Source organism: Lichenostomus cassidix, chromosome 12 (assembly GCF_008360975.1).
Source record: "Lichenostomus cassidix isolate B80296 chromosome 12, HeHo_3.0, whole genome shotgun sequence".
NCBI lineage: Eukaryota > Metazoa > Chordata > Aves > Passeriformes > Meliphagidae > Lichenostomus > Lichenostomus cassidix.
Window position 1 is genome coordinate 7,888,396 of NC_139493.1, and position 27,210 is coordinate 7,915,605.

Sequence of the window (27,210 nt, forward strand, 5' to 3'; positions counted from 1 at the left end):
ATTACTATATGGGTCTTAAACCTTAGGGAAACACTTTGGACTTCTATAGGCAGCTTAATCTAATCTAAAGGGTGAGCATGGTTCTAAATGTATTTTCTAGTGAGCTCTGTACTCCTAGAAGCAGTAGAGAAAATTGCTTGACCAGCTAATGGGATTAGCCAACCACATTCAAAGGTTTACAGTCCACTATGGAGTATCTAATTGAGTAAGATGGATATTTCTAATATTCATTGCTTTAATTTTTATGTTTTATTAAAGTATGAAAGGCTCAGTGGCTGCTTGAAGATAGCTGGAAGCTCTCCTGAGGGAAGGATTGTTTAGGGTAAAATAAACCAGAAAGATACTAAAAAGAGGCAGAGAAAAAAAAATGTTCTGAGAGCTTCTGTTGTGCTAGGGGTGTTTGTGCTTCTATACAAATTGCTCAACTGGACAGAGTTACCTTACTGTGATGGTGTCATTGATGTGGGAGGAAACTGTGACTTATTTAAGAAACTAGAATAAAGGCTTATGGAAATAATTGTTGTTAGAATTATCTGAAAATGCAGCTGCTTTTCCCTGTTTTCAGCTGTTGTAGTGCTTGGGAGAAGACAAAATGCAAGGACCACAGGCTGAATCTTCCTGTACAGGACTGCAGCAGCTGTAGGAGTAGAAGGATGGCTCTCCCTGTCCTTTCTTCCTTCCCACCATGTCTTCTCTATGGCCTTGGTGTCTGAACAAAATGAGGGTGTAAATGCACCCCATGTCCTCATTGTCCCTGCCCCAGTGCCAGCAGGTGACAATTTCAGTTCCTCTGCAGGGTGTGGGACTGAGGGTGCTGTGCTGCCTGAAGGAGCCTGGAGTGCAGGCACCCAGCAAAGCTGGCCAGCTCCTGGCCTCAGCCAGACTGTATGACATTGATAGCAGACTGGTATCAAGCCCTGAACTGTCAGACCTCCAGTCTGAGTTATTTTAAGTTTTTTCCAGCTCAGTAAGCTGTCAAGGGTAACACCCGTTTGGACAGGGCCAGCTGTGAGTAGAGAGCAGCAAACCCCACAGACAAACAGTTTCTCAGTCCTGAGAGCAGCATCCAGAGGGGAATCAGGCATTCCCACGTGTGCAGTGGGGATGACCAGAGCTGTGGGCCGTCATGGCAGGCCTGCAGGGCAAGAGGAGTGCCTTGCAATTAGCAATTGCATTGCCAGATCTTCAGGGTGGGAGAGCTGTGTGTGCACTGAGGCACTGCTTGCTCAGCTCTGAATAAGGGAGGCTCCCAGAGAGGAGAGAGCACAGAAATGTACATTTGACAGCATCTCCAGTGGTGCATTATCCAAGTGAGGATGGAAACAAGCATGCTGCAGGCCTTAGGAAAGAAAGAAACAGATTTGAACAAAATCTGTAAGATACTGCCAGCCATAAAGGCATAAGAAGTCATCCTGATAATGAACATCCAGAAGGTTGCAAAGATAGTGGGGAATTAACCCCATTAACTTGAAAGGGGAAACAAAAGCATGTGTCAATAAATATTTACTCTCCTTCTGGTATTTGAAAGTATTCTTATTTGAACAGCAAACAAATCTTTTCTGTGGGATTTTGTAGAAGTAATATTAATATTAACTTTGTGTCTTTGTTGCTTTATTTTATTTCTTTGAAACAAGTAGTAAATTTACCATTGCAAAATTGAGATTTTTTTTTTCAGTTGTAAAATTTATCTCAGCTCATTTGTCATGAAAATTTGCCCCTTAGGACTAGTTTGAACAGTATCCCAGGTGTTTAATGTTGTTCACCTAATGAAGGCACAACTCATGAAAACAACTATTGAACTGTGGTACACTTCATGAATACTGAGGAGGCATTCAAATTTAAAATGCATGTAGTGGTAACAGGGTCTATAAACTGCTGCTCCTGAAGCCTCGATGCTGGATACATATTTCTCCAAATGAATGTTTTTCACGTGCATGTTTTTCTATTTACAAAGGCACTTTGTAGATCTCCATTTAGCTTCATCAAGCTGCAGAGAGTACCGTTGTAATTAGTTTGGCCATGGAGGGCTTGGCAGATTTTTTTTTCTGAAATACTCTAGTTCATAACATGCCTTAGTAGTCACATTTCTGTCCTCTTAAATAAGAGGAAATGAATCGTGGTTGGATGCAAATAATGTAGGAAAAGAGGTAAAGAGCAAAGAAGGAAGGCTTTTCTATCCAGGTGTGAGGGCCTGCTGTGCATCACGCTTTGTTAAAGGAGCACGTTGTGTGAAGAGGAGGCAGGAATATGGGTGGATTAGGAGAAACCTGCTGAAATGTGTCCAAAAGGAGTTTTAAAAAAAGAAAAAGCCTGACCCAGTTGCACCCCTGGGAGAGGAAGGGAACCAAAATAAGGGATCTGTGTAGACACTGAGCACCACAGGAAGAGCTTCTGCCAAGGCAGAACAGGAGATCTCCTGCCCAGATGTGCCATTGAGATGCTCCTGCAAAGCTGCAGGTTCTGGGAAGAGACTCTGCCTGGTGTGCCTAGCCCAGAGGATGCCTTGGGGTGAAGCTGCTGTTGGAATGAGATGTCACCCTTACTACAGGGGAGCTGCAGCTCTGTCAGTCATAGCCTGAAAAAGCAAAGTCTGTATTCCAGGTAGCTAAAGTGAAATAGTTGGCATTGTCTGCCACCCTGATGACAAACCCACTTTCCTTTCTTTCTTTTTTCTTTTTTTTTTTAAGCTTCATTTTGCAGTGCCTGGCCCACAGGCAGGGGGATTTTGCTCTCTTCTCTGAGCTGATGTTGCTTAGCTCTGCTGAAAATGCGTATCAGCATTTGCCAGACGCAAATCATTGTTCTTGACAGATTATGCAGCTTGGATTATAAAAATCCAACATTTTTCCCTTTCTGTCTGAAAATTTGCAACTTGCCAACATAGTGGGAGGCATTAGTGTTCTCATTTAATTCTCAAAATTAAGCATATTTGCAAATTTAGACTGGTCAAAAATAAGAGTTCTGTTCTGAGAAAAAATGGTTGATGGGCTCCTATCTGTTGTTGCTGAAATGGCTGTTGAATTTCTCATTAAAAATCAATGTGAGTGTGTAACAGCACAGAACAGTGAGGATACTCATAACAGGAGACAGATCTCTCTGCAGAGTTACCAGGCTCCAAAAAAATGCTCAAATGCCCATATTGTTGACTGATCTGAGATCACTCAGAATCTGGAATATTTTCACTTTTATTTTGTTTTTAACTAGTAATTGTTTTGTAACCCTGAAAAATACTTATTTGTGAGCCGACACTAACTGCAGCAGGAAAATAAAAAAGAATGCCAGATAGCTCTGCTCTTCAACTTTTACTGTATCCCAAAATAGCTGTAGACCTCATTCTGTTCTGAGATCTGCAGTGCACATCTCTGCTCTGATGTGCTGCTCTCTGTCCTGTATTTTTAGTGAAACCAGTAGGAGCTCAGAGTATGTGGAACTGCAGAATCCTCGATCTTCCTTGCTGACCTGAGACTAGATTTTCTTTCTGTGTTTGAAATGGATGTGCTGCTGTGATATTAAAATGACTGTGAAAAATTCCATTCTTGTTGCAGCCAGGTGGTCAGTGTTTGGCATTTAGCCCTTTGTGTTTCCACTTGAAGAGCAAAGATGAACTCCTGATTCTGGGGATTTATTTTACTTTTGTTTTTATATTGAGGCTGCCTGGTATGAACACTGTAGATTCACTCTATGGTGTCACCTCTGCCATGGTCCCTGTGGCTGAGATAAGCAGATTTTTATTTAAAGAGCCTAAACTACCAGATTTGGTAAAAGATGTGCCTTAGGTGTTGACATGGTGAAAAGTGAAATTGTGAGTTTGTGAAGTCTTACTTGCAGGTCAAATTTCCTAGCTGTTGTGCTCGAAAGCCAGACAGTTAACATCATTTTAATGCAGTTTTTGTGTTTGAATTAATATAATAAATGTCAATGTTGAATAGCATAAGGTCATATTTTAGTACTTTGACCACAAGTGCAATCTTCCAGGATTCAGTTTTATTACTATTATAACAGTCACGCTGGAGAAGGTCACCAATATATCTTTCAATACGAGGTAACATATGAATGAATAGATTATACCAACTTTATTCTCTGCAATGTGCTGTGAGCTGTATTGACAAAGATCTGCCTGGAATATATTCCATGTAACTCCGGAGCTGCTGTAATCGTGTGTTGCTTATGCTCATTAGGGCCTTAGTCTTTGCAAAGAAATGAACCTTTGAGGTTTGTACTCTGCTACTTCAAAAGAAAAAGGGCATTTTCTTCAGCAGTATAGATGTTTAGCCTGAAAAGCACAGCTATACACCACACAGCACGATGAAAATGATCCAGCTTTTGCATACATACACTTTGGTTGAACAACAACAGTCCCCAGCAGCGCCAGATTTCAAAGGTAAATACATCAAGAGTGTGTATCAAAACTTGTGTGCACCCTGTCTGCTTAGAAAGAGAGAGACTACACTGATCTTTAAAGCTGAAGTAATTGGACACCTACCTGCATATTTACATTGCCTGACATGGTGTTACAATTACTTTTTTTTTTTTTTTTGGTGGCTTCCAAGGTGCATTTGTACAAGATGCAATAGATATTCTTGATTTTTCTTTTGATTGAAGGGCTGTGCTCCAAGTGAGGATATTTCTGTTTCCCTCTGTAGAAGCCCTAGCACTACCGATTTTCTTCTGTTTGGGATTTATCCTGGTTTGTTTTTTAAAGAATTTTAATGAATTTTTATCATGTGAGGATGAAATGCTGCTCAGCTTATTAGCTTGTATATCTTACTTCCTTAGAGAAAAGTCTCCAGTTTTTGTGGAAACTGAGAGTGGAAAAAAAATGCAGGGGTTAAAAGGTTTAGCAACATCCAGTGCTGTACTGAATTATGTAAGGCAAAAATATTAAGTAATAATATATTTCTTATTGCACATAGCCTGTTTGGGGATTATGTGTGGCAGGATGTATGGATCCCAGGCTCCTTTCTTTACTTTTTTAGGGGGATTTAAAACATTCTTGTAGCTAAAAAAGTTGTTACCCTGGAAAACTTTTTTGCCTTTCTTTTTTGGGTTTTTTTTTGGTGGTTTTTTTTGGGTTTTTTTTGGTTGTATCTCAAGGGTTAGCATTACCAAACAGCAAAACTATTTTGTAAAGCTCAAGTCTCCAAACTGTTCCTGCTTTGTGTGGTTTTGGAGTCCACAAAACAATATCAGAGTGCTGCTCCTGCTGTCAGTCAAGATCTCCTGTAGCTGCTGCAGAAGATTTGTGCATCCCATGCCAGAGGAGCTGGGTTTCAAATCCTGTTTGACAGCTCTGGAGGAGCCTGTGCTGTGCATGCAGGTATTTTTGCAGTGAAAGCTCCAAAATGTAGAAGGTTAGATATTTCAGGTGTGTTTTCCTGAGGGCAGGCTTTGTGCTGAGAGCTCCCTGAGCACCGTGAGGATGCACAAGGTGAGACACACAAGGTGAGGGTTGAGTCCCACCCTGCTGCATCCTCCTGCCCCTGGCTCTGCTGCCCCAGGAGTCAGCAGCACACCCTGCCACGCCTGGGCTTTACTTGCCTGTGCCCAAGGCAGGGGAGCAATCCCAGTGTGCTTCCACCTACACTGGAGTTATGGGAGGAGAGGGCTGCAAACACCTCAGCTTTCAGCCCAGCCTCTGGCCCATCAGTGTTAAGCCATGTTGCAGAAAAACATCTTGAAATCCTTCTCCTTGAGGAATCTGAGTCAAGGTAAATAATATTCTTGACATCTGCTTCCACAGTGTTTTGCTTGCCATTATGTGCAGATGTATTCTGTTGCTTTGCACTTGGCAGCGTGGGAACATTTTGTTCTCTGATGTATTCAAAATTATGTTTAATGACTCTAGCCTTTACCTATTAGGACTTTTATTTCTGGAAAATCTTTATAGCATGCAAACAGAGGAAGCAGGTGTGTATGTGCATAAGCACATAAGCTAAACCTCCAAGAGAGCTTTTTATTTGTTGGTAAGTTTGGGGGTTTTTTTGATAGATCAGTGGCAGTCTCAGAAATGTCATCCTCTAAAGCATAACTGTGTGGCTACCTGAGTTAAGGCAAGAAAATAATTTTTAAAATTGTATGTTAAGGTGTTTGTTACTCTAGCAATCTCTCCTGCTTTGTCAAAACTGATTTCCTTTTGTCCTGTAGGTTGTCCTAGAGCACCCCTGGGGAGATTGGAGATGTTTTGATATCGGAGTTCTGAACAAGGAAACACACTTTGAGCTTCAATGCACGTACACATCTATATATCTATAGCTTACACAAGTTTAAAGGAAATCAATTAGCAATTGACTATTGCAGAGCAATGGCGATAGCATCTGGAACTGGGGATAGTTTCCTAAGTCTGAGCAAGGCTTTTGAATGTTCCAGAACTTTTTGAGGGCAAAATCTCGGGGGAGGAGGAAGCTCCTCCTTGCAGGATTTCATTATTTTAGAATTTCTGTAAGTGCAGGTAAAAATTTGTCAGAGATGTGATTTGTCACCGAATGTTTCCAAGTCAAAAATCTGTAAGCCAGAGTTGCTCTCAAGGTATGCTCTAAGTGGCCCCCATGGCTTCGAGCTCTGTCTGCTCCTGTTGACCTTTCAAGTGAGCTGGAAGGCTTTTCCCTTCTCTGGGGCTTGAGGGAGGCCTGGCTACCAAATCTAATTCATGATGCTTCTTTCCTGCTCAGTCCTTGCTGGCTGGGAGGTCCAGGTGAAACTGTCCAGGATGCCCAAGGGCAAACACACTCTTCTGAACAAACGGAAAGAAAATTAAAGTGTGTAAAACAAAACGAGTCAGACCATTCTTTCTCAGCAGCAGAGTTTGCTTTTAGCTTTATTCAAACATTGGTTTCCCAATCCTCCTCCCACTGGAAAACATTAAATTATTATAAGTAATACTGAGTGTTTCATGCATTTTGTAGTACCTCAGGTCATAGAGGTTGCCAGTAAGTGCAGTGTTTTACTTCCAGTGTGGATCTCTTGATGTCTTGGCTGCTGCCACTGGAGGTTTAGGTGTCACACTTGTGCTACATGGGTGGTGTCAGCTCTGCCTGTGAGCACAAGCTACAGCTCCATTTCCCAGCCTCCTAATTGCTATTAAAGGAGACAGCAGCAACCTCGCAGCTGGCATCTCATTTCATCAAAGCAGTGATAAACTATATTCAAAAAAACCTCCTTTCACTTCAAAATCCTTTGGTTTTGATGACAAATGTTGGGGTATATTTGCATACAAATCACTTTCTTCTAGAAAAAGGCTGATTTTTTTTGTTGTTGTTTTTATAATGCTTTCTAAACATAGTTTGTCTGAAAGTTTTATGAGCCAGTCCTCTTTTTTTTTTTCATACACAGCCTGATGAGCTGCTTCTGGAACAGAAGATACGGAAACGACATTAAATTGCTTGTTGGTTCTTCTTTTGAGTACAGCCTAAGCATGTTTTGCTATAGAACAATTTCCCTTGCCTCTTACAATTCTTTGGCTTTTCATCTCCATTCATAACTTTGCTTATCTTGCACATATTAATTAGTAGTACAAATATAATTGGATCTGGCATCATGGCTGCAAGGGGTTTTTTAAATAGTTCACTGTTGGTTTAACTTTTTTTTAAAGTTTGGTTTAAAAGTTGGTGGTTTTAGTCATTAACCTCCCGTTCTAATCAACTGTCTTAAGAAAGTGGCAGTCAAATGGAAATTTTATTTACTCCTTCTGATGGGAAATGTGGTTTAAGAAAGTTTAATTGTCTCATACTGAAAATCTACCCTGTAGAAGCACTTTTATCTCTCGATGACTGGTTGCATGGCAAAAATATCTCAGCCTAATCTATCCTCTTCTTGGACACCATTTTATCTCCTCTGCAATCGAATTTGTCTGTAGTGGAACCAACATTCTTTTTATCACCCAAGGTCTGATCTTCAAGCTTTCACCTTCAAAAGCACAGCCATCCTTAGGCAGACTGGTAGCTCAGAATGATTTATAACTGAGGAGAACTTTGAAGTTCCTATAAATAACCAAAAAAAGCAGTGTTTTCTGCCTTTTTTAGTTATACTGCTGTTTGCTTGCTTATGCTTGGGCATCTCTGGTGCCTTCCATCCTGTATCAGTGACATTCAGCCAGGAATGACTGTGCCACCAGTTTCTGAGTGGTCTGATAAGAATCCTAAGATAGTAATGTAAAGCCCAGGGAAAAATGATTCTCAAGTGTTTTTCACACCACTGGTAAGGATCAGCATGGGGCTGCATGTGAAATGCAGACAGGCACATTCAAGGGGACTCTGTAGAGAACATGTTTAATTTCCAGAGCAGCAAGTCTGCACATCACTTTTGCAAGACTGAGCTCTGTAACTGCACAGAGCCATCACTGACATGTTGGGAGGTCGCTGAGTGATTCACATCCAGCAGCTTAGCAAGAGGAAGCTGAACAAATGACAGTGGAGATGCTTTCATTTGGAGGAATACCAAATGTTGCTGCTCTTTCAGCCCCTAGATATGGGATATCTACTTTGTGACCTTCAGAAAGAGAAAGAAATTTACATTTCTCAGCAAGATGGCTTTGAGGGTGGTCATAAACCCCCAAGATATGCCATGTGCTTGTAATTTAAGGAATAAACACAGAATTCTGGAAATTCATTTGCAGATGCCAAATTCAACATCAATTTTCTCCCTCACATCCAGGATGCAGTTGGAATACTGTCATCTTTCTTTGTTGGATTTTTGTTCATTTGTTTGTTTTGGCATATATTTACTTTCTCTTTTAGCACTGATAGCATGTCAGATTTAAACCATTTTTTTCTTCCCTCCAGGGAGCTGTCTACTGGCAATAAGTGCAGTGACATATTGTTATCAGCTTGTATTATGGTAACACAGAGAGTTCTAAACCAAAGATCACAGCCCAAGTCTTTGGGGATATGTAGACATGCTGTGAAGTTCTAACAGCTATTCAGATCCTGCTCCAGTGAGACTTTTAGGCCTGTGATTAATTTGGAGTGCACAGGGACCTTGCAGATTGCCCCACTGGTTCCAGCAGTGGAAAGGGAAATACCTACTATTGAGGGTGAGGCAGGATGGAGGTGTTGAAGGGCCGTAAACTCAGATGCTTGCCTTAGTGGATCTCAGCCTAAAGTATCTGAAAACCTCAAATCCAGTCCTCACAGTGTACAAGACCTATATGGATCTACAGCAGGTATTGAGGTTCATCTGGATGTTTCCATCTGGACCCATGCAATAAATCAGAGAAGGGAGTGGAAGGGAGGAGAGCAGGTTTAAGTCTTTATGAAGCAGAAAACCACAGATTTCACCTCTGCAAGCATCCTTTCATACCCCTTGTACAGCTGACTTTTTGTTGATCTCACTGTTACAATACATCCAGGGTCTTGTCATAACTTGCTAGTTATGTGACACTCCCATTTGCTTTGGAGCATTTGTTTTTCTCAGAGGCGACTCTGTACTAGGCATGAACATACTTGGCTGCTTCCAGTAGTACCAACAGAGGCAGAAAACATCAGTGGCTTTTACAATCAACTGATGCTATGCAGGAGACCATTTTTAGGCTAAGCTTCTCAAGAATGTGTGCTTTTCTGTGCCTCACTGCCAAGACTGGCACAGGAGGATTTGCATCCAGCTGGTTTCATGGAGGTGATGCCCTGGTGTGGAAATGCTCCTGTGGGCAGAAAGCCAACCCAGCCCCTGCTGCACACAGCCCTGCAGGGACTCTGTGGTGCTGCATGTGATGGGGTTTGGCCCTTACAGAGTGGGAGAGGGCAGAGGAGAGGGGGAGATGCCTTCTCCCCCCTCTCCTCCTTGAGCACCTGTTAAGGAGCTAAGCGTACACTGGTTCTGGATTTGCAAATCATTATAATGACAGACTGTGACAATAAAAAGAGCCATGAAAATAGATCATGTAAAGAAGTCCTGGATTAAAAATCCCCTGGTACACTGGGACATGATAAAACTCCACTAAGTCAATAATCTGTGCATTAAGAACTCCTCTGGTTATGTAAAGGAACTAAAACAGTCTGTTTTTCTCAGTGAGCCAGAGGAAGCAGTAGCTTGGGTATGTAATGGGATGATAAAGAGTGCTTGCTTTTCAGTAGCCCTTACAGTCTAACTTGATTTACAGATCAGATCTCTGCTGCTGACAGTAGAAAGACTGTAATGATGCCAATGACCGTGTCTAAGAGAGTCTCAGTTGTGTCTTTATTCCAAGTCCACAGAAAGGAAATAATAAAAACAGATAATCACATTAAAGTAATGGTTTCAGATGACACTCACACAAAATAAGGTTATTCAGAGTTAAGCTGCTAGTTTGTCTTCTTCATTCCCCTGTTCTTGAATATTGCAGGAGTCCTGGATGAGGGTATGAATTTATGTACCGTGCATCGCCCAGCACTTCAGCAGAGCTGGGAACAATGCGCATTAATGACAATAATGGCATTAGAACAGCATCTACAGCAGCAGTCATGACACAGGGCCCTGTTGTCCTTATCCAAGAGAGCTTATTATGCAAGTGAAAAACAGGCAGGAGACCTACTTTCTGATTCCCTTCTCCTTTATAGCTTTTATTGTCTCGGGTGCTTTGTAAGCTGTGTTTTACCATCTCTGCTTGAGTTTTATTCTGTGTTAAAAGAAGTGCTTTGTACAGATAGTTTCATGTCAAAGATGTACTCCACATCTGTTTTACATTTTCTCAGCCCTTAAGTATGACTTTCCCAAAACTGACTCCCCTGGCAGGTGAGGAAAAATGCACCTTTGGGAGCATTTTGTCCTGACACACACACTCTCTGTGAACCTTCTCATCAACACCAAGCTTTTTGTGTTAAAGCAGATATGAAACAAGTTGTCAAAATTAAGTAGCTAAAGAACAGTGATTTAAAATAATTTCTTTTTATGTTGAACTGCCTCTTAGTCTCTGCTTAAATGCTACACAGGGTCTTTGATATTTCCACCCCACCTTTCTCTCTACTGCAGCTGAGAGCTGATTCCCTGCTTAGCAGCTCTCGTTGTTTTAATCCCCAGAGACGTAAACTGCAGAAGAGACTATTGCTCTATCCCTTTTCCTTTTGAAGTACCTCTGTCAGCCCCCCTTGCCTGTCCCTCCTTTACCCTTTCAGTGTCCTTGTCACCCAACTATTACTGTTTGTAAGGGTCACAGCCTGTCTCCTGACACCAAGGGGTGTGTTTCACCCTGGGCTTCACTGGTGAGTGCTGCAGAACTCCCCAGGATGTTAAACAGGGCAGCTTTCAGGAGTCCTGCTAACAGCAAAGAAATTTGCATTTACAAAACCGGTAATCAACTCTCTTACTTGCAAAGTCATCTCTCTGCACCATCCAGTTCAACAGTGCATTGGCCAGTGCAGTAGAGATGCACATCCATTTGCATGGACTTTGCAATTTTAAGCATTCAAGGGAACTGATGAAAATACACTGGGGCATTTATCACATCAAAGATGTAATATTGCAGGGCAGAGATATTATGATTTTCCTGTCTGTCATGCGACTGTGCTGAATGTCTCTTTCACAAGGGAGACAGAAGATTCTGGTTTTTTGGACTGTTCCAAAGGATTCTGATACTTTTACAGAGGGTTAAGCCATTCCTGCAAGGAGTGTAGTAATTTAGGTTCATCCTACTCTCATGGAATAGTTTCCTGGAACAGCATAGCCTATCCTGTTGCTTTAGAAGCAATTTCAGTAACTAACTATGCAAAATATGCCATGAGCACTTCCAGTTTAAGACAAACAGAGCTGTGCATTGACTTTCATTGGAGCAGTTTTCTGAATGCCCTAACAGAACCAGGTAGAAAAACAATCCTGAGAAGTTAATGGGAATCAGGTGGTTTATTTCATTTAAAAACTTTGAAAAGCCCAGCGTACATTACAATATTCTTTGAGGAATACGCTTAGAGTAAGATAGCCTGAATTATCCAAATTCAGTTTTCCAAAACTCCCTGTTATTCATGTTTCTCATTATCTATAAATTACATTCAAAATTACCTTAATTACCTGAAACCTTGGTTATCCAAACATTTTCATTGTCCCCTGTGATACTCAGGTAATTGATCTTGTACTGCATTGCTCCAGCTGATGCTTCACTGGTTACGGAATGAAGGCACACTTGGTCTGCCACGTGCTACTCCAGCTTTGGTTTTTTCTGTGCTGCTCAGCATAACTGAGTGCAGAGTTACAGAGAGTACATAGAAAGCTCTTGATCATCTGCATTGATAGGTATTTGGAGAAAGGAGAGCTGTTACCAGCTTGTCCAGCAGCAGGTCCAACACAACCTCCCCTGACATAATTTAATTCTGGGGACAACAGAATAGGATGAAATGAAACTTCCTAAGCAGCAAAGAACAGCCATGAAGATGTGGCTTTCCCACTTCCTAATCCACTGATTTACCCTGGTCAAACCAATTTGCCTTCAAAATTAGGTGAGAGAAATCCCAGGGAGATTCACCAAATATTAATCTGATTCATTTATTACTGTTACCCACCATAGATGCCCAGAGCAGAAAAAAGACTTTACTTCCAAGTAGCATAGACAGCAATGGCAATAATGCTTATGGTTTGTTCAGAACCTTAATTCCCAGCACATTCTGTGGTATCTTTCTACCAAGTAAAATCTTGTTTCCAGTAAAACTTACTGCCTGGAATATGGCACCCAATAAATTTCAAGAAAGTAAATTTGTCATAACTAATATTTAGTAATTAATTATTCCCTCATTATAGCTCCTGAATCATGAGCTAGAATATAGCTTCATAATGATCACATTAGTTTTTGAATATGATGGTGCTGCAGCCTTAATTAAGACCAAATGCTGAAGCATTTTCTCACAAGTTATTTTTTATTCTCAGGTGGAGGTCTTGGATCATGAGCTCGCTTTCTGTGTTTGAAATGAGGCGTTGCAATGGCATGTTGCAATTCCAGCAGGGTTATTTTGGAAAATTGACTCCAGTGCAGTTTTCTGGTGGTGCAGGTCATTTGGACAAGACTTGTAGCTGCTGAGCAGCTTTGCATGCACATATGAGTTGCTATGATGAATGCCATCACTCCCATGTTTTGGCCAAAACCCCACTCTTTGGGTGTTGCACCCCAAATGTTGTTTGGTCTCTGCTGTCAGCTTCAGGTGTGGCTGTTTATTTCAGTGGTTTTGTACATTCAGAGTGCATCAAAAACTTAATGTAATTATGACCAGTTTTCTATTTAGGAAAAGGATATATAAACTAGAGCAGTAAAGATGTAGCTCTTAGATGGAATGGGGTGCTGTGCAGCAGGATTTCTTTACAGGATCTCAGAGCATTGCAGCAGTTGTAGATGAAGTCCTTCTCTATTGGGAGTTCTGCATTTCTATTTTGGTCACTGGTTATTGCTTTTGGGCCTTCCGAGGTCAAATTGTGACTTTTGTGACGCTAATAATGTGCTCATGATTCCTGATACAAATGTAGACTTAGACCTTGAGTAGATTTCCACCAAACGAGACTTGGCTCAGAGGTGTTTCTGAGGCACAAACTCTCCCAGCTGCTCTCCCTGTGGTTCCACTCAGGCACCTGCTGCTGCCCGAGGCTGCCCCAAGGCCAGCAGCCAGCAGAAAAGGATGAATCCTGCAGTAAAACACCACTTGCTATCAGGAACTGAGCTTTTAGTTGACCTACTTGACATACCCTAAAGGCATTTAAAGGGAATATCAAATATACAAAAGACTTGTTTAAATGAAAAGTGAGCAGTTCTGAATGTCGCATTTCCCTGCGGTGGCCCTGTGTCTTGTGGAGTCACTGTGCTTTGTGTGGCAGTGCTTTGTACTGTGCTTGTGCCATCTAGCAAGATTTAGACTGTAAGCCATATCTATATTTAAATTAGATTTATTGACTTTTAAAGGTAAAATAATGTTTATTGTTCGTTTCTTGGAACTATTGGATGTTTCACTGACATGAAAAGCTATTTTAAGTAGTTACAGTGGGGTGAGGAGATCAAGTAGGATAAAAGCCCCTCTGTATAAAAGCTGCAATGTGGTCTTCAAAGAGTGCACTTATCATAGTGTGGAGAGATCCATGTCAAAGATATGCAGTGATTGCTCTTAGTTCTAGTGGAACCACTAATGCTCTGATTTATTGCATAAATCTGGTCTTATGCATTAGTGTAAACATGTACTGAGCTGCCTTATCAAGATCAAATTATTTAGATAATTTGTCTTATCTTAATTACTTTTTTTATTAATGCTAAGATGTGGCAGAGCAATATTAAAAAAATGCATTGTGCAGGGGTTTATTAGTCTGAAGCAATTTTTAAGTTTTTATTGTAATTTTATTGCTTTTGCATTGGTTCTTAATCATCTTTATTGTTCAGAGCTATGTTTTTTCCCAAACTAGCAAACTTTATGATGTACTATTTCCCGTATTGTACCAAAGCAGTCCTCTAAAATGTATTTAAATGCAGTTCTACATGTAAAATCCACTAAAGAGTTCTCCTCCACGTTTTCCTATTATTAGATGCTCACTCTTAATCCAAAGAGCCTCTGCAGATTTCCTTCCTAAGGTCAGTCACTCCATTTTATTGAATAAGACTTGTTCTGGGCCAGGGGAAACATCAGGTTTTGCATTGCTACAGTTTTATGGATGTCCTAATTCTGTGGCTTTACTGGGAACTGAATGGGTGCCTTGACATATTGTTGTTGTAATGAAGCAGAATATGCATTTGATTAATTTTTAAAGGCTTTTTGATGCCCTCTGTGTGTATGTGCGTTTGCTATTTCAGTATTCACTTCCTTTTTAACTCCTCCTACAGGCAGCATCTGTGGAACCATTATTGTTTTCCTCACATAAAGAAATTGCTCCCATAGCCTTCAAAATGTGAAGAATTGTTCAAGGGCAGAAAAAAGATAAATGACTGGCAGTTGTTTTTCAGTTATATTAATTTTATTAGTCATGCATTCTCCTGTGTTTTTTTCAGAGCCCTGGGACTTCTTTCTCTTAGCAATTAGAGCTTTTGAACAAAGAAAACTTCTGCTTAGATGCAATGATGAATTTAATACCCCTGCCCACACTCCTCAGCTGAATCTGGGGACGTTGTGGTGAGTTTTAATACCTGAAGCTTTGTCTGAGTGATTCTCTCGGCTTGGGGCACTTGATGCAAATTCATGTAAAACAGTGTAAGAAAAGAATAATCCCTCCCCTTGCCCCCACAGCACATAATTTCTGCATTCCCCTCAGCTTAGGAATGTGCAGAAGGGTTCTTTCATACAGACACATGAAATAGTTGGAAATAATAATTTATTACAGTTTTCTGCAGCTGGTTCTTCTGCCCCCTGAGCTCCCAGCATCCACCCCAAGGCACTGTCCACCCTCTCAGGGAGGGCTGAGCAGCCTCCTGCTCCAGGGACACCATCTCTCCATGCCCATCAAGTTCCTCCTGCTGTTACCAAGAGCTGGTGGCAGCATCTAATCTGTATTAATCCTAAAATGAGCACAGCCCTGATTTCCAAGGCAGGAGTCCCTGGTGAGAGCTGCTCTGTGAGTGGTTGGGGTGTTCTCAGTGTGGAGGGAGAGCTGAGGCTGCTGTGCTTTAAGTTACTCACGTGCAGGAATATGAAGTCTCTAGAGGTATTATAGTTTGGGACAGTTTTGTAATGAAAACCAATTAGTCAAAATCAAAATATTAATGAATAAGTTGGTTTTGAGCTGTTTTCCAAAATTAAATTATTAAGGAAAGTTTTCATTATTAACTGAACTACTTTTTATGTAGAAAACTAGAATGCTAAAAATAGGTATTTAAGACTTCTTAAAGTTTTGGAGATTTTATTAACTTCTACTTGCCATCATTAAAATATGTTTTTGCTTTGGTTGTTTGTGTGTGGGATTTTGGGTTTGTTGTTGTTGTTTCAGATGTTGACTCTTGCACTCCTTCTTGTGAGAGGGAAGATTTTTTAAAGAACAGTGTTTCCATCCTGATGTGAGCTATGGATTCCTGACTATGTTACACATTGAAAATAAATAATTTTCCTAAGTTAAAAAATTTTGTAACAAATGGTATAGAAAGCCAATAATATTGGTGAAACCCAGGAGCTTCATGAAGTGGCAATTACCCTTTCACTTTTAGATATTTTGCCTTTTTCCCCTTGTATTTTGTTCTTTTAAAGCCTCACATATTAAGAAAACCTGCCAATTTTAATGTTTTTAAGTGGTTCCTCAAAAAGACAAAGGAAAAAAAAAGAACTTTATTCCTATTGTTAGAGTGTCAGTACCTGGAGAGCCTTTAATTTTTTCCTTTATAAAGCTTTGAATTGTTCTGTTTGAAGTTCAAATTCAGGCATAAAACAAGAGTCAAAACTGAAAGTATGTTTCTATATAGCAAATTAATGGACTTAACCAGGAAAAACCTGTGTTCAGTTCTAAAGCTTGTCACATAAAAGGAATTGTAACCTCTTTGGGGTTTCTTTTTTTGGTTTTCTTTCTTTTTTTGACCCCCCAAAGGCCGTGTTTCCAACATTTCAGAACTACAGAACGTGTGTACCTTGATAGTTATGTGTGAAAACGTATAATAGGCGCTTTGTGGGGTTGAGTGGAGTCCCATTGAAGGGAACACAGAGCCTGGCCTGGGCCTTAAATACACAATTACAATAATTTAAGCTTCAAAGTCAAAGTTTGTATAAAGCAAATAAAAAATACTACTGAGCCTTTGAATTTCAGCCTCCACTCTGTGTGTACTAGCGGAAGGAAAATTACATTTGAAGTCCGTCACCACTCAGATGCTGGCCAGGAGTTTTGCTTTTCTTGTAGAATCAGAGTCCTCTCTGTCTGGCTGACTCAAAGTCAGGATGCAGTTAAATGCTCACCTTTCAGTCGTGCCCTGAAATCCCCAGGGTGAGCACATCCTTCCATCCACACGCCCATGGGGAATTTGTGTTGGTGTTTGAACAGAGCTTTGACAATCCCCAGGTGCTGAACCATGGCAGGGAGTGTCCCTGTCTGCCCACCTCTAAGGGCTCCAGTTGCTGTGGCTTAAAAGGGCAATGGGAAAAAACAGAGATTTACAAGGTGTGTGCAAAGAGGCTGCTGAGGGCTGAGGTGGCACATGTGTGGTTGAGCATCCTTGTGCTGCAGCTGTTCAGGAACTTGAGTCCTGCTAGCTTGGAAACAACTTTCCCAAACAGCTTACAATCTGAATAGACCAACAGGCTGATTTGAATTGTGGAGGAGGCTGATGGTCTTTGGTGCATTGAACAACCAACATTATGCAGGGAGTGGTTTACTGTGCCCAATATAAAAGTACAGGTGATTCTGTGGAAAACATAGGTCAGCCTTAGGTTTTAGCTCAGTTTGAGGGAAATGGGTCTGATCCACTCTTGCCTCACTGCTTCTTTGTGGTTTTGCACTTCCACTGAAATACCTGGAGGTTTAGGCTACTATCTGCTGCTAGTCTGAAAAATACTGACATTCCTAGTTGTTTAATGAATCTTTAATGGAGCTTTTAGTGTGTGTGAGGGTTTGCATATTGATTTATATATGCATATTTAGGTATTAGGGAGACAAGTAAGGCCGTTGAGAGACTTCTGTGAGATTTAGAGAATGTATCCTTACAGATTATAATAAGGTGTAAAGGTTTTTCACTCCTTAAAATGGAGAAGTTGACAAATTGCATGTGCTCTAGTGATGTGGACTGACTCAGAGAATTTGAAGGAAATAACAGCTGTGCACATCAAAGCTTAAAAATAGAAACTTCATCAGTCAGTAGCAGTTTAGAATGAATGAAGAAATCACAAAATTATTAATTATAGTGTTTAGAGAAAGGAAACATAAAGTTCAAACTTTCTGAAGGCAGAATGCTGTCATGAATCTTGCAGTGCCTTGTCCTGCTGCTCCACTCTGTCAAGTGGGGCTCTTGTCCAAGCAGAAGCACTTCAGAGATGGTTCAGCTTTCCCACCTGACTGGCAGTTCTGACACAGGGCATATGGGAGACTCCTGCCCTCCTAGAGTGGCAGCTGGATGCCCTGAGGCACGTCAGATGGCAGTAAATGCTTCAGTCTGAGGAGTAATTGCATACAAGCATAAGTACAGACTCACTTTCTCTTGCAATTTTAATACATAGTCACCTGAAGTGGTTTCACAGCAGGGTTTGCAGTGGGTTATTGTAGAAAGTAATGAGCAGTTTATCTAATTTTAAAGTTAGGATGAATTCTAAGGTGAATAGAGCAGGTATACAGCTTAAAATCTGACCAGATATGAAGTTAAAAACTATGATAGTGTCAAAAACTGTAGTTAAAAACTATGATTTAAAGTTGCAGTGGATGGTTGTTTTCTTAATGACCTCAAATCCATGAATTCATTCTACCATTTTGCTTTTAATATATTCATAGTTAAATATAACTTGAATGTTGTCCTAATTACATTCTCATGTTAATTTAGCTCTGATTCAGAATTTCTATCATTATTCTTTGCAGAATTATTTTGAAATGATGGAAAGTTCAGCAAAGATGCTCCAGTGTGTGATTGTGCCTTTGAATTATTTATCAAATTCAAAGACAGAAATATAGCTAAAATCTAGTTTGAGTTGTAAATGAGTTCTGGTAGTGTAGGGATGCAGTGCAAGTCCTTTTTGCAGGATGCCATAGTTTGTGGTTGCAGCATGAGGTACTGCACATGGTGGCCCCACATGAGCAGAGAGGATCACAGCTCATTAGAAGCCTCCACTGCACCAACTGGCAAAGGCTGTCTAAGCAGATAAGGCTGATAAAGTGTGGAAGAGGAGAGACAGAGAGAGACACAGAGATATCTTACAAAATGACAGTGCAGATTAGTGACAAAATCAAGAGCAAAGCTGTGCTGTCTTGGTCAGAAGCAGCCCTCGCTCTGTCTACGATGAGCCAGGGAAACAAAAGCTTCCCCAAGCACTGTTTAGCTCATGTTTCCACAACCCATCGCAGAGGCAACTGGTCCAGTGCTAACATCAGGTTGCAGAAACCATCATTAATGCAAAAATTGTGGCTGTGGCCCTGAGCTAGGGAGAGAACAAACAGTTGCTGCTGAGGCGTGTGCGAGTCTGAGAGGGTGAGAAACTGCTGGGGAAAATTCCAAGGGGGAAAAGGAAACTTGTCTTAATGTAAGCAGCAGTTTTGCTAGAGGTAAGTGAGGGGAAATTCTTCATTTATAAGTGGTTCATTGAGCCATGATAATAAAGCAGTGCTGCAGAAGAAGGATAATTATCTACTTAAGTATCAGATGCCCTAAGGGTACAAGCTTCCCTTCTCTCCTTTTGAAAAATGAACTCAGATTAAATGAATGTCCTTTTTCCTGTTTTAGTGTTGACATGGATTTCCTTTTTATGAGTAAAATTAATTAGTTTTTCCATTCCTTTATTCCTGGTATGGAAATCAGGTCTGCCAAGCAACTTTCCAGCTCTTCCCTTGAGCCCCAAGTTCAGCCAACAGCATCCTTTGTGGATGTGTTTTGTATAAAGCACTGGGAAGGCACAAGTGAATTACAAGGGGTTTACTATGCCCAGTAACTTACCAGGGGACACAGCATTTTGGAACTAAAACCCCACAAAACTAGGCTTTTTGTCCCCACGCAGGATTGTTTCATTTCCAAGTACCTGCTTTCTAAATGTGTTTTTCTAAATATGTAACAACCATAAGTTGTGACAAGAGAAAAGGAGCATGGTGGTGGCATAGCTGATTCTGTACAAAAATCCCTGAGAGGCAGATTTTCAAAGCAGATTAACACCCACAGCTGGGACCAGCCTTCTCCATTTCTGGTGGGAGCTGCCACAGGTGGAGTTTGCTCAGTTCTGCTCCCACTCTAGCAAATATCCATTACAGATTTGTCTGTCATCATTTGGATTTTGAAAAATGATCAAAACCTGCCACTACATCTTTACTTCAAGAAAATGTCTGGTTTTCTCTCCTATCAGAATTATAAGTGTGATTCCAACAATGTAAACTGGGTGGATGTAAATATGTTTTCTCTGTGCTTATGGAAATAATTGATCTTTCACATGTATTAATCTCTCCTTGTTTCAAATGTCTTATGTGGTTCTTGACAATCAGGCTGATGTAACCTTTTTGTGAACCTGTTAACTGCAGAGCAGCTCCTAGTTTCCTTTCCTGGATTATAGAGAATATTCTTGAATACCTGCAGGCTTCAAGATGCAGTAAAAATAAAGATGACTGTAATACAATGGCATGGAACTTAATTTTCTTCAAATAGTCCTTTGAAAACTCGTTTTAATACTGGTAAAAATAATTTTCCTAGCCTTTGGTCATGAAAGTTCAAGTGGTGTTAAAGGTTACTTTAAGGTCTTCATTCTGCAAATACTATTCTGTAAGTCAGCAAAGAATTCTGTCTGCAGGGAATTGAAATGAGAATCAAGTACTTGCTTGTTGGATCTACACAACTGAGGCTGTGCTAAGAATTCTGGACCATATTAATATCGTTACAAAATTGACTTTCAAGTGAGGAATCGTAGCAATTATTAATTACTGTGAACACAGCAGATCAGATGACTGTGAACAGCGTCTGTGTACTTCCATTATTTACTTTATAGCTTCATTTCACTGACTCACAAAGCACAGTCGCCAAGGTAGAATTAAATCAAAGTATATTTACAGGGCTGTGAACACTGTGCTTAAAAGGAAATAATCTTAATTATCTTAATGTATTTTTAAAAACATATAATATTTACAACAGTTGATCATTTCTTGTGAATTGTAATTAATGTGGAAATGTAGAAATAAGTGATCTGCTACAATCAGCATAGTGTCAGCTCATCACACTTAGCTGCCTAAAATTAGAGGTGTAAGATCAAGATTTTCAAAAATACATATCACATATGGAGAAAAGCATTGTAAAACTGCTGTCTCAGACCACACATCCAAAGCCCTCTTAAGTTTCTTTGGCTTTCTTCTATTTTAAAACACAAAAGGAAATGTCTCTGACTTTCAGAGGTATTAAATGTGAGCATTTCTCCACAGAGATGGTAAATTGTATTCTGTGAAAACTTTGCTTTCCCTTAGATGCCTCAGTAGTAGCACAAGAGCCTTAGTTTAGTCATTGTACCCATATCAGAGGGATTGGAGGAAAAGAATTCTGAACAAAGCATCACCTGATTCCCTGTATTTAGCCCTATGGTTTTGCTGTACCATCAGGAGGGAAGAGCTCAGGCAATTTGAGGGTGAGCAGAACCAGCTTGTGGGCTGGGAGCTGAGAAACTTCTCCCTCTGGAGCACTCAGACTGTGTTTGTGCCTTGACACTGCCACCTTCAGATGTCCTCGTTTGTCCCCTGCGGCCGGTGGAGCGATTCCGTGACCTGTGTCCCGAGGAAGTGGCTGATCTGTTTCGTGTAGCACAGAAGGTTGGGAATGTGGTGGAGAAACATTTCTGCGGCACCTCGCTCACCTTTTCCATCCAGGTTTGTAGACCAGCCAGCTAAGAAAGGTTTAATGGTTTGTTTTATCAAGCTGTCAGCCTCTTTCCCTAGCCCAGTCACAAAGGGACATTGGAACTTCAAGGGGCAATAAATGCAAAATTACTAATTTAAAAAAAAAAAAAAAACTAATAAAAAAAAAGAAGCCAAATAACTGCAGTCTTCCAGGTTTGCCACTGAAAAATCTAAAAAGGAAACCAGCAGGAAAGTGTGGTGAATTAATAACTGCAAAACTTTGGACAAAGCCAGCAAACACTCTCAAACACAATGCTTGTTTGTGAGTGTTTCAGGAAATATTCTTCCTTCGAAGAAGTGTTTGCAGGGTTGACCTAGAGAAGGCAGCCACGTCTCCCATTCCACACCTAACCCACTGCTTCTGCTGGAGATGGGTGGTCCCTCCTCACAGCTGTTGATACACAGGCACAGAGATATAGCCATGTAAATATGTTATAAATTCTGACCTTTCCATTGTTTGTGCTGGGTGTTTTTATACCAAAAATGAACTCTGTTTAAAGCAAACCAGGAGCCTAAGCCTATTCATTAGAATCAGAATTTAAGGAAGCGTACTTTGATTAAATTCTCACTTCCACGTGTGATTTTATGTTCACAAGGATCAGAAATTTATTGCTAGCTATTGAAAAATATTGTCTGAAAGAATGAAAAAGAGAAACTGTTGTTTTTGTGATGTGAGACAGTTTCTCACTTTGCTGTGGTCTGATGTGGAAAGGAGCCTTGTCCAAAAACTTAATGTTGAAAGGTCCTCAGGAAAAATACACTAATTTAACACACAGTGTAATTGATGTAAATTATTATTGAGTAAGACTTCTGAATTCCTGTGTGATCCTTGTTAAATCCTCTAATCTGAAACTTTCCCTTTGCTTACAGGATGGCCCTGAAGCTGGACAAACAGTGAAGGTAAGTGCTTATTATGCAGAACACTAATTAAAAGACAGTTATTAAAACTAATAACATATCAATGCTCATCATCTGCAGTCCACTGCTGTATTCTTATTTTATCCTTGAGATCAAAAAATCCCAAGTGTACAATAGCAGTAAATACCTTTTATTGAAATTGCACAAGATAGTGTTTACAGGTTTTCTTCCTAGATACAAATTTTCAATCAAGAAAATATCTATTCTAAGCTGCTGGGTGTATTTATGCAAGGAAAGCTTCGTGAAAGAGGCATCTGGTTTTGGGTTTTGTTTGTTTTATGGAGAAAAAATTGCCCTTCCATTCATGATATCTTTTTTTTTTTTCCTGTTTATTGCCTAATGAGTTGTAGCTAATTATAGGAGCAGTTAAACTGAACCACATGATGAAAACATACCTTTTGTCTCTGCTTTCTCACAAAGTATTCATATCACATTCTTGTTACTAAAGTTCAAATGTAATGGGCCCAGTGAAGCTGAAAACCAGATTTTAAGTGTACTTCTGAAAAAAAAAAGGTGGGAGGGTGGAAGGGAAGAGAAGGATTTATGATTATATTCTCCACTTGAGTAATAACACAGATAACATCCAAGATGTCTCTGCAGCCGTGTTTCACTGCCTCCTAATGCAAATGCAATTGCATGTGGAGTGAGATGATATGCCTCAACATTAGATAAAGGCTATTTTTTACGTTTGGAATCAAAGGAAAGTCAAATATGGCTATGGCTTAGCACTTTGGAAAATCAAATTAGATGTCTCAGAGAACCTGTTCGGGTTGATTAAGATAACTGTAACAACCAGGCGATGGTGGATAGCAACATTTTACCTTTTTTCCAATTTGCTGTGTTGACCTTATTTTTCCTTCTTCCTATTGTTGTCTGCTTTGAATATTTAACAGAGAAGTAATGGGGAGAGAGAAGAAGAAATTAAAATATTGTGAGGCTTGGGAAGTGATGAAGGAATGTGGTGCAATTTATTTCTTTACTGTGACAAAACAGATTCTTAGCTCATGACTTGTAGTGCATTGGGTGGGTTTCACTGGCAATGTCTGTTGATAGGTGAAATAATAAGTTTAAATACTTTCAAAGAAAATTTTGTTATTATCACCAATGTGATTTAAGAAGAAAATCAAAGATTTTTTTTTAATATCTTAGACAAATGTTTTTCTCTCTGTAGAGGAAAAGTTTATAGGAACAACTATATAAGAGAAAAAATTACGTTTATGAAGGAGCAAAGGCAGAAGTAAAAATTCCCATCTTCTGTGACTGTGAACAGTAACAAATGCTCATGTAGGCCTTAAAAAGGCAGGAAGTTCTGTATTGCTTTGTGTTTGTACTGGAAACAAAGAGCATTAGGCGTTAATCCATTGCAAAATGGCAGCCACCCTTCATGCCTCCTTCTCACTCTTTTAATAAGCACTGGGATGAAAATGACCTGCTCTTACAGCTGTGAACCCCTAGACTTTGCAATAATGAGTGTGTATTCATAAATCAGAGGTTATCAGTTTGCATTTCTCTACTTTTCTGCATCATTGGGCAACACTGTAATTTATCATCATCGCTTTGGGATGTTTATCATCCAAAAATGCCAACAACTATTTTCTTCAGAGAATTTAGAGCTTTCAAAACTTCAATCAGGAAAGAAATTACTGTGATCAAGATCTCCTTTTAAGTGAACAATAGGGTGGATACATAAATAGCTGGTTTCATTTAAACTGTTCTGAATCACAAAGTTTGAAAAAACACCTCTGTGACCTACAAATAATTTATGAACCTTAAATTCAATGTGTTGTGTTTCTGCATGTGGATTTATTTGGGGGTTTTTCATGTATGAGAATCCACAATAATCCAGTCTCCTCTGAGGGAGCTTTTAATTAAAATTTCTGGAACAGACTGAACATTAGAAAAACATTCTAATAGTAAAAATAGCAAAACATCACAATAAATATCCAAGGGAGTTTGTGGAGACTGTTTAAGTAGGGTAGGCAAGCGTATCTCAGGAGCTAATTAGGTGTAGCTGATTTTGCTTTGAATGGGGTCACATACCAGATGGCTTCCAGAGTCCTTTCCCTTTGTATTTTGTATAATTCTGCAGACCTGTGTAAATGCAGGCTCATGGATGTGCTGGATAGGAACAGAAATACAGGAAGCAGCAGAAGAGTCCTGACTTTCCAATTGCTCAGTGCAAAATTTTGCTACAAAATGGGAAGAGCTATCAGTACTCTGTTCCTCCTGTGCATCTAAGGAAGCAGAGCCTGCAGGACAATGTTCTAGGGAAGCTTTCAAATTCCCCCTTTGCTGTGTGTTTGCACTGGATGGGTCTTTGGAAGTAATTATACCTGATCCTCCCCAATTATTTATTAGTATAGATGAGTCTTTTTTCACCCTTTAGCAGCTGGAAATGCACACTTGGTAAGGAATTCTGAACCATATCCCAAGTCTCAGATCATAAAATAATCCAATATATTGCTTCACAATATTTTTCATAGCTCTCCACGTATTGTACCCATTCCGGCCCTGTCACCTATTTATGAGAGAAACAAATGTCCTTCTCCAAAGGTGGTCACAGACTTGCACACTGTTTTATTGTGAGAGGTTCTTGAACCACTCACAATGGAGAGCTTGAGCATCTCTGGCACCTGAGCAGTGTGTCAGCAAGAAAACCATCCTTTAGCATTCAAGAGATTTTGAATACTTATTTCTTATTATTTGAGAAAGGAAGGAAATTGTGTTTAGGTCCTCCCTTAAAGACTATTAATCTCTGCAATTTTGAGCTCTCTTTTTATTGGAGAACACAAAACCCATGGTGTCCTTGTGCCAGGAATGGAGGGTGAGCTTCATGCTGGTTCTGTTTGAGAATGCCTTAAATATCCAGGCAATTTCATGGATCAGGGAAATCAGCTCTGCATCTTAATGCAGGGCTCTTATTGCTATGTCAAGTGAGCGACATTTCAAGATTTCCCTAGTATATTTTATAGCCTTCTTTTCATCACCAAGTCAGCAAATGCTCTGGCTGCCTTGGTGGATGTATAGCTTAGTGTAGAATAAGCTCTCAGGTTTACCTTTTACGTGAGATTCAATCACAAGAAACTCCATGGATTCTGTACTCTGTAAAGGCTAAACAAATCAAGCTGGCAGGAGCATGAGGCAACTAATTTATCTGTAGAGACAAGATAATATTGCACAGCAAGTGGCCATTGCACAAACACGTATGAACACATCCTCTATCTTGCAGCAGTGTTGAAGTCTCCAGCAGCTCAGCACCTCCTCTGTTATCCATGAGAAGGGCCTGTTTGCCAATTACAGGTTCCCCTGGATAAATGAGAAGGCAAAGCTGATGGTGGCAGTGTGGGTATGTGTGCAGAAATTTATTTTATATGTCGCACATTCCACTAATTATTTTACACTGAGAAGATTGTCTCATGATTATTTTTTGATGTACATGTTTTTCTTTTCCAGATGTTTTTTAATGCTGTGTTAAATCAATCCACCTGGCTTGCATTTCTCAGAAATCTGAACCTGAGCTGTGGAGCCCAGGGCTCATTTAAGCCCACAGCAGACTTCTCTTTCATCCTCTTTGTCTATTTATGTCTTGACCCAAAGTACTGGACTTCAGGTTTCAGTCTTTAAATTTAATCAGATCGCATTGCAGACTGATCGCATCGGAAGCATTAAATTCACTAACTGCAATGCTTTTGATGCCTCAGCCTGCTTTCCCTGCAGACCAGCAGACGTGAGTCCTGGTTTAGTGGAGTACTGGAAACCCTCTTTTGCTCTCTTAGAAGAGCAAAAAAAGCTGGTGTTTCAGAAATGCAGAGATTTTTCTTACCTTTAAACAAATCTAAAAATTCAGATACATAAAGATGTGGAAGAAACAAAATTTTGAAAACCAGATTGTACTGAAACATGTGAACAAATCTCCTATGCTTTATCCTTAATGATGATTCTCGTGAAAGCTTGTGGGATGTCCAAAAATGATTTGATGAAGTGTAGCAGTGTCTTTGAATTGCTCTGAGAACCACACTAATAGTATTTGGTTGGAGACTATGTAATATTGTGGACAGGTAATTGGTACAGCCAATTCAGTATTCTCAGGGCTGCTATGTCTGTTTTGAGCTCAAAATTTTCTTTCTATTTCAGTCCTATATTTAGTTTGGGGTGGTTTGGGGTTAGTGATGTATATTTTCAAAGCTAGGATTATACTGCCCCTTACAGAGATAGAGAAGCAGCAGGATCATCCAGATAGTTTCTTCCCCCTCCCATAAAGCCTTTTGCCAGCTCTTTGTTTTTTTCTCACTCTAAATAATAATTCTTGCCCTTTCCTTCAGGGCTCTTTTCAAAATCTGTCTTTTGCTGGTCTCAATCTCCTTTCAGTCGTTTGGCAAGCCCTGTGTTTTCCATGATGCAAAAATCCTAATCACTCTTTGCTTTGTGAGGTCCTTACTTCTGTTCATAACATGTAACATTTAGTTTTTGACTGAACAGTAGCTTTTCAGGAAAGACACATTGCTATTTGGTTTGCCAGGCTTATAGACTAAAGAGGCACTGGTAAATCTGTAAACCCTCCCCTAAAACAGATGATAATACACAAATCCTAGAATGAAAACAGTTCTTTTGGCCCCCATGATTTGTACAGATCAGTTCATGTACTTCAAACATGGTAATAGTTGACAGAAGAGGTGTCTGTGTCCAGAATACACCCATGGAAAGTTATAGAGGTTGTTTTGAAGACTGAAGGAGATGAAAGAAAAGTGAGAATGTGGAAATAGCCCAGTGATTGATGGACATAACACCATCCCCAAAGGCCCCAAGGCACTGATAAATTGAAATGATGACCTGGATAATGAAGTCTGATCTAGAAATACTGGGTTGTGAAGTTCCCTGAAGGGATGGGGACTG

The 27,210-nt window shown here is 40.1% G+C and overlaps 1 protein-coding gene across 4 annotated transcripts in view; it reads left to right on the forward strand.

The window, feature by feature from the left end:
- Positions 1-27,210, forward strand: part of FHIT (fragile histidine triad diadenosine triphosphatase) — a 521,244-nt gene that overhangs the window by 365,334 nt on the left and 128,700 nt on the right. For 3 of the 4 annotated variants that reach the window (XM_085072421.1, XM_085072423.1, XM_085072422.1), the window contains 2 exons: positions 21,224-21,369; positions 22,270-22,299. The exons of the other annotated variant lie outside the window; for it this stretch is intronic. In XM_085072421.1, the coding sequence (XP_084928547.1) occupies positions 21,224-21,369; positions 22,270-22,299 (176 nt within the window). The remainder of the gene's footprint in view (positions 1-21,223; positions 21,370-22,269; positions 22,300-27,210) is intronic. 4 annotated transcript variants of the gene reach the window in all.